The sequence below is a fragment of the Talpa occidentalis genome, unplaced genomic scaffold, assembly GCF_014898055.3.
Source record: "Talpa occidentalis isolate TD23 unplaced genomic scaffold, MPIMG_talOcc4v2.1, whole genome shotgun sequence".
Lineage (NCBI taxonomy): Eukaryota > Metazoa > Chordata > Mammalia > Eulipotyphla > Talpidae > Talpa > Talpa occidentalis.
Window position 1 is genome coordinate 84,304,233 of NW_026555331.1, and position 13,436 is coordinate 84,317,668.

Sequence of the window (13,436 nt, forward strand, 5' to 3'; positions counted from 1 at the left end):
TTTCAAATATTTGGCACATCATAATAAGAATTCTTTCAGAAAATTTGTGATTTCATTTTATATACTAATCCTCTGTATACAATATTTAAGTGATTATGTACTTGACAGGTTGCATCTTTTGTTTAAAAAAAATCACTTATAAAACATACAATGTGAAATGACTACTTTATCTCTTCCTATTAGCTCTAACTTTATTAATGAGTTTTTGGTCTACTGATAATGAAGGCTTTGCATTACTTTTCTGTACCTTGGGAGACCATAATCCTGAGGTGTAATTTCCTTTGTTTCTCTAAAACCATCACAAATAAACATACAGTCTAGGTAAAATAGTATGATTGCCTGGCAAACCCAGTTTCAATTTCTTGCCCATCCTAGAATATAGTCTCTTAGTCTCTCCTGTATGGAAAGAAATTCTGGCAGTCAGTGAACATGATTACTGATGTTACAGATGTTTATTTCTAGTATTTGAGGAGCAATTATTAGCGATGTCTATCTACTGGATATAGGAGCAAAACATTAATACAGGTTTGTTTTAAATTTTTTTTAAAATATACTCTGACATCGTAGGTCTCTGCTGAGTTTAGAATGAGGACTAGATATTTTTCCCCCTAAAATTGCTATTTAAATATCTATGGAATCTTTTTCTTTAGGGTCATGAATATTGAAGTACACATTGTTTATTTGATTAGGAGATAACATAGTTGGGCAGTGTCAGTGATATCATTGTTTTATTCATTTGATGGAAAATTGTCACTATTAAAAACTTGATTATGTCATTGACAAATTTTAATTTGAGTGACTAGAGAATTAGCTCTAGTATGTTGAATGTATTTGAAAATTTCTAACCTGGTTTTCTGAATCCTGAGAAAACATAGTAATACCTGTTTATATCATTTGTGGTGATAAAGCTGTTAGAGTAAGCACAACTTATTTATGATTGGGTGAACATAATTCAGGCAGTTATTTATTTACTGGGTATTTGTTATAGCTAGGTGTTTTGCTTTGAAATTGCCTGTGTAGTAACATACCAAACATAATCAACATCAAGGAGAACAGGGATTAAAGTAGGCACAAATCGGATGGGACTTTCGAGAGAAGGAACTTGATTGAGCTAAGTGTCAACATTGGAGTCTAAATCTCTTTAAGGGATCATGGCTAAGGATGCCCCTGAAGGAGGGGCAGGAAGGGATAGCTAAGTGAAGGTATAAGGGGGTATGGATAAGAGATTGTGGGTATATGATGAAGTCTTGTTGCTGAAATGCCAAGCAACACAAGAACTGAAAATGTCTATCTACTGGATATAGTAACAAAAAAGTTGGAGTTGATCTTGTTGGGGACAGATTTAGTTAAATGTTATTATTGGATAAAGAAATTTTATAAAGTGGGAAGATGTGAAATTGAGAGGAAGAAACCAAAATATTTGAAAATTAATGGGAAAATGTAAAGTTGAAAGCAAAATATGGAACATATACTATATAAAGGCTTTGAAGGAATTATAGCAGGTATTGATTTTGAAATGGTCACACTCTATTTTGAAATGGTAATAGGAAGAAGAATGAGTATGGACATTGCTGATAGGAGCTTGAGGGAATAGGTAATATGGTTTGAAACTTTATTTTTTTCCCATTAATTTCTGTTTTTAATCTTATCTATGCTAAAGTAAATACCTTACTTGATGAACATTAACTGTAACAATGTTTCTGAAAGAAATTCTTTAGACTATTAAAAGTTAGCATGAAATGGCATCTGAGTATTTTTCATTAATGTAAGTAGAGGTACATGGAAGAGGCATGATTACAATTATCTGATCTTGTAAAAAGTTTGAAATTGAAATGCTCTATAATGTTGATTTAAAGTAATGTTTTGTTAGGCAGTACAGTGTGTATGAAGCATACTATGTTTACCTATATGATTCATGCATGGAATAATAGAAAAAGTTTGTGTTCTTCTCTGAAAATACATGTATATACACAAGAAATACATTATTTCTTGTGTAAAGTTTTACCTTACATTTCCCAGGAAAACTTTTTCATTTGGTGATTTAGTGCAGTGTCGGGTGATTCAGAGAGCAGATCTGTTGTTTGAAATTGTTTGGTGGTGATGACAGTCCTTCCAACAGCAGTTCTACCCTGTATTACAAGAACTGTTTCCTCTGCTAGCTATTTATCCTGCATAACCCAATCCTCTTTTCACTTCTCCTGTTTGCTCTAGTTGTGAGAAGAAAGGAGTTTGTTCACTTCTTGTAGATAATAGGATAGGACAGTAAGTTAGTTGATATGTGTGACAGAGTCCACAAAAATGACTCACAAGTATTGTTACTACCTTTAATTTTTGTCTTTATTAATTAGATAAACCTTTTTTACTGTGTGCATTGATTTTTTCTTTCTTTTGCTCTTCTCTCAACTTCTAAATACAACTCTGTATTTGAAAGTGCCCAGATTCACCAACAGCTTAAAAAAATTCATTTAATTTACCTGGAGTTGTAGAATTTAGCCAAAGGAAAAAAAATAATTTTTCCTTGGCTCTGAGTAAATCAGAGTGAAAAATCATTGACACTCTGGTAATCATAGGAATAGTAATTAACTTCCAGCTGAATTTACACTCTCATTTTCTTTAACATTAGAAGAATGTTCTTAGGAGTAGATTACATAGGGCAACTGTAGGCTGACTCTTAGGATATGGAAAGTAGGAAAAATGGGAGTCACATGTTTGCTTCTTCATAAAGAAGCATTAACTGTATACTTAGAAATCTCAGGTTCTGTCACTTGAAGTACCAAGAAACATGGTACACCAAGTTGGTTGAAAATGAGAGAAAACTGGTACCTTCTCAGTGCTTGTATCTTCATTGAGATGTACTGTGTTTCAGTTTCTTTAATAAAAGATATTGTAATATCGGTTTTATTCACTTTTTATAATTGACAGGGAACATTCTTACATTATTTGATATTTCCTGAATGATTGACAGAGTCATATAGTTGGGATTTATTGAGAATAAGAATCAGAGTGTGTTTATATTAAAGTAAGTCTGTGAATGAAGATTTAACTTCTTTCTCTACTTCAAATTTATCTAACTTAGTTTTCAGAAAAGTTTTTTTTAACATCAAAACTGCTTGATTAAATTTTGTTCACTTGAGAGAGCATTCTGGATTAGACTCTGAAAAGTGTGTATGCCATCAGGACTAGTTTATTGAGCATTGCATTTAAACATAAATATGTTTAATTTTTCATAATCTAAAATATTCTTTATTTTTTCATAATCTAAAATAGCCTTTATTTTTTCTCAGAATGTCTTGGTAGTTGAATGAAGACTGTGGTTTGCAGAACTTCAAATCATGGAGAAATGAATACCGTTTTTATTTACAAATATAGTAGTACCAGGGACTGTTCTTCCTCTATTGACCTTAATTCCTTTCTAGCAAGTTACATCTGCTTGTTCTTGATCTAGGCTAAATAAGGGGGCCCAGGAATCCCGTCTGGCATAGTGTTTGAGCAATAGCTCCTCAGACCTACTAGCTAAACCTAGATTCCCAGTTCATGTTGCTCTGTCTGCTTGGGCAGCATTGTTGATGCCATGGTATTCTGACATTACTTGTATTCCTTATCTTGATGTTTCTTTTATTTATATATATATTTATATATTATATATCTTTATATATATATATATTTTGAAGATTTGTTTATTTATGCTAGGGTGTAGGCCAGAGGTGCAAGGGGGTAAAAGAATTCACCAGAGACAGAGTGGGGAGCAGAACAGGCAGATCTACTGAAATACACTGCTGAGGGGACAGCTGGCAAGACAGGAGAGGTCTGCGGCGCCTTTTGGATGTGCTCACTGGCTGGGGATTGAACTCATGCTGCAGTGGCTGGTGATAGCTTGATATTCTGAGACTTAAGCCCTAGGCCACCAGGGAGGCCCTATCCTTGATGTTTCTTCTGCCCCTCTCCCTCATGCCATACCATTTAAAAATAACAAAGTAAAATCTACACATGACAAAATTATAGTATTTAAATAAACAGTAGAGGTTTTTCTTTCTGCCTTTTTCTACTTTTCGGAGTAAACTGCTTTGGCAGCTTATTTTTTCATAGATAATATTGTAATTTAAAGTACTATATTAAAATATCTTTTTTCTGAAATATCACCTTATTTAGGAAGGTAATTGTTTCTTGGTTCCCCATCTGTTTATTCCCCATATAAAATGTTATTAAAAGATGGGACTGGTATACTTTCTTTTGTTTGCTTCCCTTTTCTATTTAGGTTTTGTTAGTGAAACTATTATTTTTACTTGGTCAAGTTTATAACATTTTTTTATGCAACAATTTAAATCTTCTTTGCCTTTATTAATGTGTTACTTCTAAAAAATTAACCTAGTAGAAATCATATTTACTATATTATGATTATATAAATAATATTATCTGAACTAAGTAGAGTGATTGTACTTATAGAGAAGCAAAGTAATCCTTTACCTCTAAATGAAAATCAAGGTCCATAAATGTTTTTTCAATTTCTGTTGAATATTTTTCACTTTATTAAGGTCTTACTCAGTTGCTATCATTCCTTATACAATATTCCTTTTTTGTATATTCCTTTGTCTTATTTTTTTTAAAAGATTTTATTTATTTATGCATACAAGAGCTGGGATACAGGCCAGAGAAGCAGGGGGTGAGAGGATTCACCAGAGACAGAGTGCGGAACAGGACAGGCAGATTGACCGAAGTATGCTCCTGAGGGAAGCAGCGGGCAAGTCAGGAGAGGTCTGCTGCACCATGCAGGTTGCTCCCTGACCAGCCAGGGATGGAACTCATGCTGCAGAAGCTGCGGATTGCTTCATGGTGCCATACTTAACCCCTTATGCCACCAGGGAGGCCCTCCTTTGTCTTATTTTGTTATAGTTATCTTTTGAAAACAATTTTTTTGGATATGGGATACATGAGAGTTAAAATTTGAGATTTTGAAATGTTCTTAATTTAGTCTATATATATTGAAACAGAATTATTTTATTCTTAGAAATGGGAGACAGTGCTCAGTTGCCTTTTAGCCTCCTATTTTCTAATGCAGAGTCAGATGCTTTTTTCAGTCTCAGGCCACTATAAATGGTGTTTTTTCTTTAGAAATTTTGAGGATTTTTCTTTTTACCCGATGTTCTGAAATTTCACCACTAATCTAGAAAAGTTGCCCATGTCAAATTCTTTATTCCCGGGTGAGACAGGAATGAAGTATTATTTAATACTTATCTGCTTGAGATAAAATAAGAGATTTTGAAATTTATTGGTTCTCTAGGAGTTTGTAATAATAGGCAACTAATATAGAATGGTGGGATAACATGTCAGTGAAGAGAACAGAGTGCATAAAATAAAGACCACCAGATGTGTCCATGAATGAATGGCTCACTTCTTATACCCCTGCAAATATGGGAAATACTGACCTTTATAGGTCAGGAATAGAAGCTAAGCACCATTTGCTAAACAGTATTGATTATACAGTAATTCTAAATTTGATTTTAGTAATATTTTCTCACTAAGGCTTATGTTTTAGCTTTTGAAAATTGAATCATGATGATGGTGACAGTGACGATGGTTGTGATACTATGTTTGAAATGTTTTGTCCTTTTTTAAAAAATTAATTTATTTGTATATATTTTACATCAGCTGTAGTCCCCATAGAATTTCCACCACCAGCTCACCTGTGCACCATCACCTTTTCCCTTGTGCTGTTTTGTCCTTTCCATATGCCACGCACTGTACTGTAATTTTCTTTATCTTATTTAGTATTCACAGAATATTCCCAGAGGTGTAGTTATTGTCTCCATTTTATAGATGAAAAAATTGATGCTTTTTAAAAATAAGTTGTAAAGCCAGGATTTAAACTTAGGTCTGCAAGAATGTAGAGTTGTTGCTCTTAACCACTACTACACTCTACTGTCTCTTAATATTAGCTGTTATATACAGTGGAATCTTATTGCAAGTATGCCAATTTTTAATATTCCACTCTAGTAACCGAGTTGTGTACTACTAGAGTTAATTACATTTTTTTCCTAGATCTCTTTCTGTCAGTGTGTTTGTTCTGAATTTATGTTGCTTACATGAAAAAAACTAATAAAGTGAAATAAATTTTTGAAGATAAGCTGAATGCATTGGAAAAATAAAACATTGTTAAAAATAAATTTCCTTTGAGTTTATTGTAGCTGAGGCAATTTATAAAAATTGCGGGATATTAGGTAACTTTAATGTGAGTTGGCATTTGGATTGTTTTACATTTGTCTTTGAGTTTGTACACATCAGAGAAATTGAAACTTGAAATTGCAATTTATCTGTGATTTGGCTCATATGAAACTAAGACGTTAAAATTCCAATCAAATGGAAAGACAACACATTGACTCTAAATCAAGAGTGAATGAAACATATTTATACAATTTTAATTAAAATTCTCAATATACATGTGAACACACACACACCCATACAAACACTTATCAGTGTTCTTGTTTTAATTTTGATCAGTTGACTAAACGATTTGCTGAACTCTAGCACAGAGTTGGCAACTTTATTTTTATTATTTTTAGCTATATATTTTCAGTTTTGCAGGCTATGAGGTGTTTGTTACAACTATTCAGATTTGTCGTTACAGACCAAAAGCATCCATAGCCATTTTGTGAAAAAACGAATATGCCGGGCCTCCCCGGTGGCGCAGAGGTTGAGCGCTCGGTTGCGGAGCTGCCCGCGGCCTCTGCGGCGCCAGTTAGATCCCTGGCTGCTCCCTGGCCACCAGAGGAGGGTCCCACATGGCGCGCAGACCTCTCCTGCCGCCCGCTGCTCCCCCCAGCAGTGTACTTCAGTCCTTCTGCCTGCTCTGCTCTCCGCTCTGGCTCTGGTGAATTCTCTCACCCTCCCGCGCTTCTGACTGTACCCAGTGCATGTATAAACAAAACAAACAAACAAACAAATAAATAAATAAATAAATAAAAACATGCCTCTATAAAAAAAAAAACGAATATGCCTATGTTCTAGTGAAACTATTTAGAAACATAGGCTGCTGGCTGGATTTTAGTTCCTGATCTCTGCTTTTGAATTACAGTTTAGGAGGTTTGGCAATGTTTAGAATATCTTTATAGTCTGTAATAGAATCTTTAAACCTAAAGGTGGAAGCAGTCCATTAGATCTAGTCCACTTTTGTCTGAGAAGCTGATGTCTGTGTTAAACCTGGACATAAATCACATGGTCTTATTAATAACAGACCAGGGAGATCATTAAGACACTCATTAGTTGCTATATCACCTTGTCTTTTTTTATAGTCAGATTTGTACTGAATATTGATTTATATGGAATTTTTCTTGGATTCTTCTTTTATTTTTAAAGATTTTATTTATTTATGCATACAAGGGCTGGGTTGTAGTCCAGAGATTCTAGGGGGGGTGAGAGGATTCACCAGAGACAGAGTGGGGAGCAGAACAGGTGAACTGACTGAAATACACTGCTGAGGGGAGCAGGGAATGAGGTAGGAGAGTCTGTTGCACCATGTGGGTTAGCTCCTTGGGTGGGGATTTAACGAGCACTGTGCTGTAGTGTCTATGGATCAGATTGCTCCACAGTGCTGAGATAACCCCTTGCACCACCAGGGAGGCCCCTCTAGGATTCTTCTTGCATGGTGGTCTTAGATCAGCTATTTGAACAAACACTACTAGGGGCCTCCCCGGTGGCGCAGCGGGTTGAGCACAGCGCTGTGAAGCTGTCTGCAGCCTCTGTAGCGCTTGTTCAATTCCTGGCCGGCCAGGGAGATTACTACATGGCGGGGCAGACCTCTCCTGTCTTGCCCGCTGCTCCCCTCAGCAGTGCCTTTGGTCTGTCTGCCTCTTCTCCCCACTCTGTCTGGTGAATCCTCTCACCCTCCCACACCTGTGGCCTATACCCCAGCTATTGTATAAATAAAAAAAAAATCTGTAAACAAACGCTACTAATTAGTTATTTATGAATATATTATCTTTAATATTTTCTGTGGTGATGGCAAAAACGCACTACAGAATTGTTTGATTCATTACATTCAACTTGCAAATAGCCTTTAATAGCTTTTAGCTTTTCATTTTAGTATATTTTTTGACCATAATGTAGCTTTTATTTATTCCACATGTTTATGAATAGATCCTTTTAACATACTTTGATTAATTGACTGAAATGGCTTGAATTCATGTTCCTAAATGATGACTAGGGATTTCTTAAAGGCTGTATAGTTAATATGTCCACTCCTTAATCACATAATTTTTATATGTGTATTTTAACTAGTAATAAATTATTGTCAAGCTTCAGTTGTAGATTTTGAAAGCATTTTTAATAAACTCAAATTTTGATTTATAGACTTTATACAAAATCAACATGCTGTTTATATTACTATGTTTGCATCAGTCTTACTACATAGGATATAGAGTCATTTTAGCCATAAATATAGCAGCAATAAAAACATCTAGATTTATGAAAATATAAATAAAGACTAAAGGCCGTTTTTTTTGTAGTGAAGCTGAAATCATTACTCTCACCTGTGAATGAGTTTAGATTTCCTTTTTCTCCAAACTCAAAATAGTCCCTGTAAATTTTATATGTAGATATTTTATATATATAATGTGAATATTTATATCTAGTTTTATTGAGATGATATTTAAAAATTTTTGATTGTCTCATTCTTTGTTCTTTATATGTAGAAATTTTATTTTTGAAATTTTGCTTTTTATCTAAATTATGGTCTTTAAAATGCTGTCAATTTTTAATTCTTATATTCTTACTCTTATCTGTAGATTCTTTAGCATCTTTTGCCCATACAATCCTATTGATGCTAGTAATGACTTATTTCTTTTTTAAATTCCTTTCCTTTTATTTATTTAGTTTTTGCCTTATTGTACTTTCTGCAGAGTCAGTAACATGACTTACTGCTTGTGCCATTATTATGTAGTTATATGTATTTGTTTAGCACTTAGTTTGTCTCTTTTAATAATAAGCACATCTCTTTAATAGTGAACTGAATTCAAAGCTGCAAGATACTTTAGAACAAATCGAGGTAAGAAGCATCACATTATATTTCAATTGCATTTTCTTCTTAGAGGTTTTTATGTAGCATAGGTACTACTTATCTTTTTATTTTGTGTTATCAGCATATCTAGATCACTACAGTTTTTGTTTCTCAGAAACTTTGGAATATCTGTGCATGGTCAAGTTAATGTTAAACTGCTTGTAATTTCAACCATACCTCTGGAACTAAGGACCTGAAAATAGTGTTTGAGAACATCACCATTTTCAGAAAGATCACCAATTGTTAGTCACACTCTGTTCTCATTAAAACTATAGCCAAATTACTTACCATCTGTAACTTTTTGATTGTATCAGCTACTTCTTTTTAGTGTCAGTGAGTTAATTTATTTACTTAAAATTATTGATTCGATGAAACACTTCTAAATTTCTAAAACTTATAATATGGCTCATATAATTAATAAAAAATGTAGAAATTGAAAGAAAAGATATGTCCTTGTAGCATGAAGTCTTGGTTTTCCTCCACTATGTGTTCACAGTTCATCACTTTTCTAGGTAATCTTTGCAAAGAAGGATATTCATTTCAGTAAATGTGATAATTATTATTTGGTTTCTCCTGGTATTTTATTTTAACTTTTTCCTGATAAGAGTACCAATAAAAGTTGAGGCTGTACTTTAAAATGATCTTGTGTGAAAGTAGTGTTTGATTGTTAATATAATTATTTATTAATTTTAAGAATGCTCATTTATTTGATAAACATAAAAACAACTACTTTTAAAATCCCTTTCACAATTTCCTGAATATTTTAATAAGGACTGCCTTTGGAAAACAGTATTTCATTGCTTCTTGGCCTTTTGGCTAAGAGCAAGTGGAAAACTCAGTATTTCTTCACTGTTGGAAAATTATAATATTAAAATGAAATCACTGACGTACAGATCCATAAACATTTAGATATAAAGCCATACCTTGAGGTATGTACTTTTAAGGTCAATGTAGTTTTGTTGAGAATTACCTTTTAGTGAATATAGAAAGATTATTTTATCATTTTTTAATAGTCATGCAAATGCAGGTCATATAATTACAAGATTTTAGCAGATGCTTGAAGAAACAAAGTTAAGTAAAAAATAAAATTCCTTTGAAACTATTATACTTATTTTGTGTCCATTGAAATACTTGGCAAAGAATTTTAGAAATTTAAATATTAGTTAATATCTTAGTAAACTTGATTATAGTTAGTAATAAATGAGAGTTGTAATTTGTTTCTAATTTTATTGAAATTTGTTTTTGATTGTTAATTTCAATATAATGCTTAATTATTAATTAAAAATGAAAACTTAGTTTTAATATTTTCTTTTCATTACTTTGAAAATATAATTCTTTAGCCAGCTCTTGTCTCCTTTTTTAATTACGTAGGAACAGTTGGATGTAGCTCTTTCCAAAATCTGCAAGAATTTTGACATTAACCATTATACCAAGGTTCAGCAAGCTTATCGACTTCTTGGAAAAACACAGGTTAGTTCTGAAAATATGCTTTTTTTTCTTAATTAAGAATTTTGTTAACTGTCATGATTGCTTGAGTCTGAATATTATAAATGTAGTAGCGTTCAAAATGTCTTTTGCAGAATCAATTTTTATGCTTTATTAAGTTATAACATGGTTGTTCACATAGGCTTAGAGGTTATATAGGGTGGTAAAACATTACAGATACTGGTTTTGAACCATGAAGTGTTTGTCAGGTTTAATGTTTTCATAATTTTATGTAGGTTTTGAAAAAAGTATTCACTGTATTATGAGATAGTTTAGTGGGAGAGGATATAATTTCTTTTCCCTTAGTTCTTGGTCTGAATGAAAAGTCCTTAATTTAGAGCTTCATAATTCTTAGTGGGCCAGCATGACTTCCTTGAAGTACATAAACTTTTGTCATTAGTACATTTGTCTGGAAAACAGCTTCATTACATGTATTACATTTTGTGAAGGATTCTCTTTGTCTCGACCCGTGGGATTCGTAGGCACGAAAAGAGAAGGGCTGAGGATTGAAATGAGGGGCTTGAGACAACTTGACGCTAGCGTTTGCTTCTTTATTTTTCCTTTACCTTTCTTTTACTTTTCCCTGTCTTTCTACCTTCCCTGACCTTCTCTCCGCTCCTCTCGCGGTAACCTCTTGCAATAATAACCTCCTGACCTTCTCATGGTTCTCTTCTTATATCCTGGTAGCTCCTCCCATCGTACCTCCCAGTCTCATTTGATTAATAGGAAACACCTGTGGTTTCTCAGCAGGCGAAATGGTAAAGCGAAAACTAATTAATGGCACATGTGTTGCGCAACATGGCGCATGTTCCAGGCGGCTCCGGACACTCTTATCCCCATAATGTTCTAACTACCTCATTGCTGCATGGCTTTACATACTGTTTTTGTTCAAAGGCTTCTTTGAAAAACTTGAAACAAGGGTCCATAAATTGTGTCTTCTGTGTGTACAGGATTATGCATTTAGCTATAAAACATATAAAATGATAGATATAAATGTTTTCTTCCCCTCGATGGTCCCCTCTCTGTCTTAGAAGGAAATGTAAGAGTTTATCAAATCATTGAAACTATACATTTTAATATCTGAATAGAGAAATTTGGTTGTTCATTATGCTTTATTAATTTTCTTGACTTCAATTATACATATAAAATCATACAAGAAGGAAGACATGTGTTAATTTTGAGAACATGTTTAAGGACCTTTGAAAACATGATTGTAACTTCTAATTTCCCCTATAAGATGAATTCTTTCTCTCACTAAGTACTTATTGGTTACCTCTTATATGTATTGCTCCTGGCCCTTGGATAAAGTCATTAAGTATCTTCATTTCTAGTGAGGGAAACAGACATTAAAGAAATAAATGAGTGTGATGTCAGGTGGTTTTAAATGCTATAAAAAATATATATCAGTGTAAGTAGATAGTGATGGAAAAATCCAAGTACTGATTTATGTAGGATTGTCAGGGAGGGCTTCTCTGAGACAGTGATCATTGAGTAATGTTCTGAGCAATGTAAGCGAATGAATAGCTAATGGCAGAAGGGAGCATGACATGTTTGAGAAAGAGGAGAATGGGTGCCAGTCATAAATACAGAGCAACAGATTAGTGCTCACAGTTTAATAGTATGATATTTTGGTTTTTTAAAGGGTTATTTGCAAATAACCAATGCTAAAATTTATAATTCTGTGAGTAATAGTTATCATATGCTATAGCTATAATTGGTAAAGACTTTTTTCAATTTGATGAAATTTATTATAATACCAAGAAATCATACTGTATTATTTTTCTTTCCATAGACAGCAATGGATCAACTACATATGCATTTCACCCAAGCCATTCACAATACTGTGTTTCAAGTTGTTCTTGGTTATGTGGAGCTATGTGCAGGAAATACAGACACAAAATTCCAAAAGCTGCAATATAAGGACCTCTGCACAGTATGTAATAACATAATTGCTGTTCATTTGTCTCTCTTTTAGTTCTAAATTCCTATTTTACTTTCTTAACACTTGCTATTTGAAGATTCAATTAAAAAAACAAATAATGTTGTCAAGTTTTTTTTTCTCCCATGTTATTATTTTCCTCATGGAGATATGGTACAGAATTGTGGAGTGCAGTTTGCTTCGAAATGGACTCTCTACCTTCTTGTAACATCATTTACACGTCCCTCTCAATATCTTAATTCTCTTCTGTGATTGTATGTAAAGTGCTTCTAAGTAATCATCTTTGCTGGTTTTCCAGACTTTTAGTCAGTGTTTCTGTGTGTGTGTAAATACTGTCCTTCAGCATCTGTAACCAGCTTTTTCTTTTCATTCTTAAAGAAATTTAAAGCCAAAGGTTAATTAACATAGAGGTGAGAAGCTCTGAGTTGAGCTCTTTTTTAGAATTGGTCCTGCTGATAGATTGATGTACTGTGTAAGGAAGAGATTGATAAACAACTGGGATAATGGTGGAATCTTTTGCTTTTACAAGGGAAACTGGTTTGCACTGAAAAATCCTAAGTTCTGTTTCATATGTATTAATATTCAAGTATACTTGTCAAGGAAGCATTTGGGTTAAAGAACCAAAGGAGATCACAGCTGAAGTTACAGATTTAGGAGTCACTACCTTCTAATTGTATTTAAAGCAGTGGTACTGGATACGAAGGTTGGAGAAAAGGGTGTAGAAAAAGGGCCCTAAGCCTTGTTACATTCAGGGGTTGCCTCAGGGAGAACAGACCTGTAGAAGAATCTGGGAAAGAGCAACTAGCTAGGTAGGAGGAAAACTCAAAAGGTGGTTTCACAGTAGCCTATAGAAGGCAGTGTTTCAAGAGGGATCAACTATAAACTGATGTCACATGCTTCTGAGAGTCTGCATAAGTTGGTATCACAGTACTGACCACTTAATTTGATAATATGGAGGTTTTT

General features: G+C 33.6%; 1 protein-coding gene across 1 annotated transcript in view; it reads left to right on the forward strand.

Annotated features, from left to right (window-relative positions):
• Positions 1 to 13,436, forward strand: part of VPS50 (VPS50 subunit of EARP/GARPII complex) — a 119,842-nt gene that overhangs the window by 29,523 nt on the left and 76,883 nt on the right. Inside the window, exons 10-12 of the mRNA XM_037507961.1 lie at positions 8,995 to 9,037; positions 10,421 to 10,519; positions 12,327 to 12,467. Coding sequence (XP_037363858.1) covers positions 8,995 to 9,037; positions 10,421 to 10,519; positions 12,327 to 12,467 — 283 coding nt within the window. The remainder of the gene's footprint in view (positions 1 to 8,994; positions 9,038 to 10,420; positions 10,520 to 12,326; positions 12,468 to 13,436) is intronic.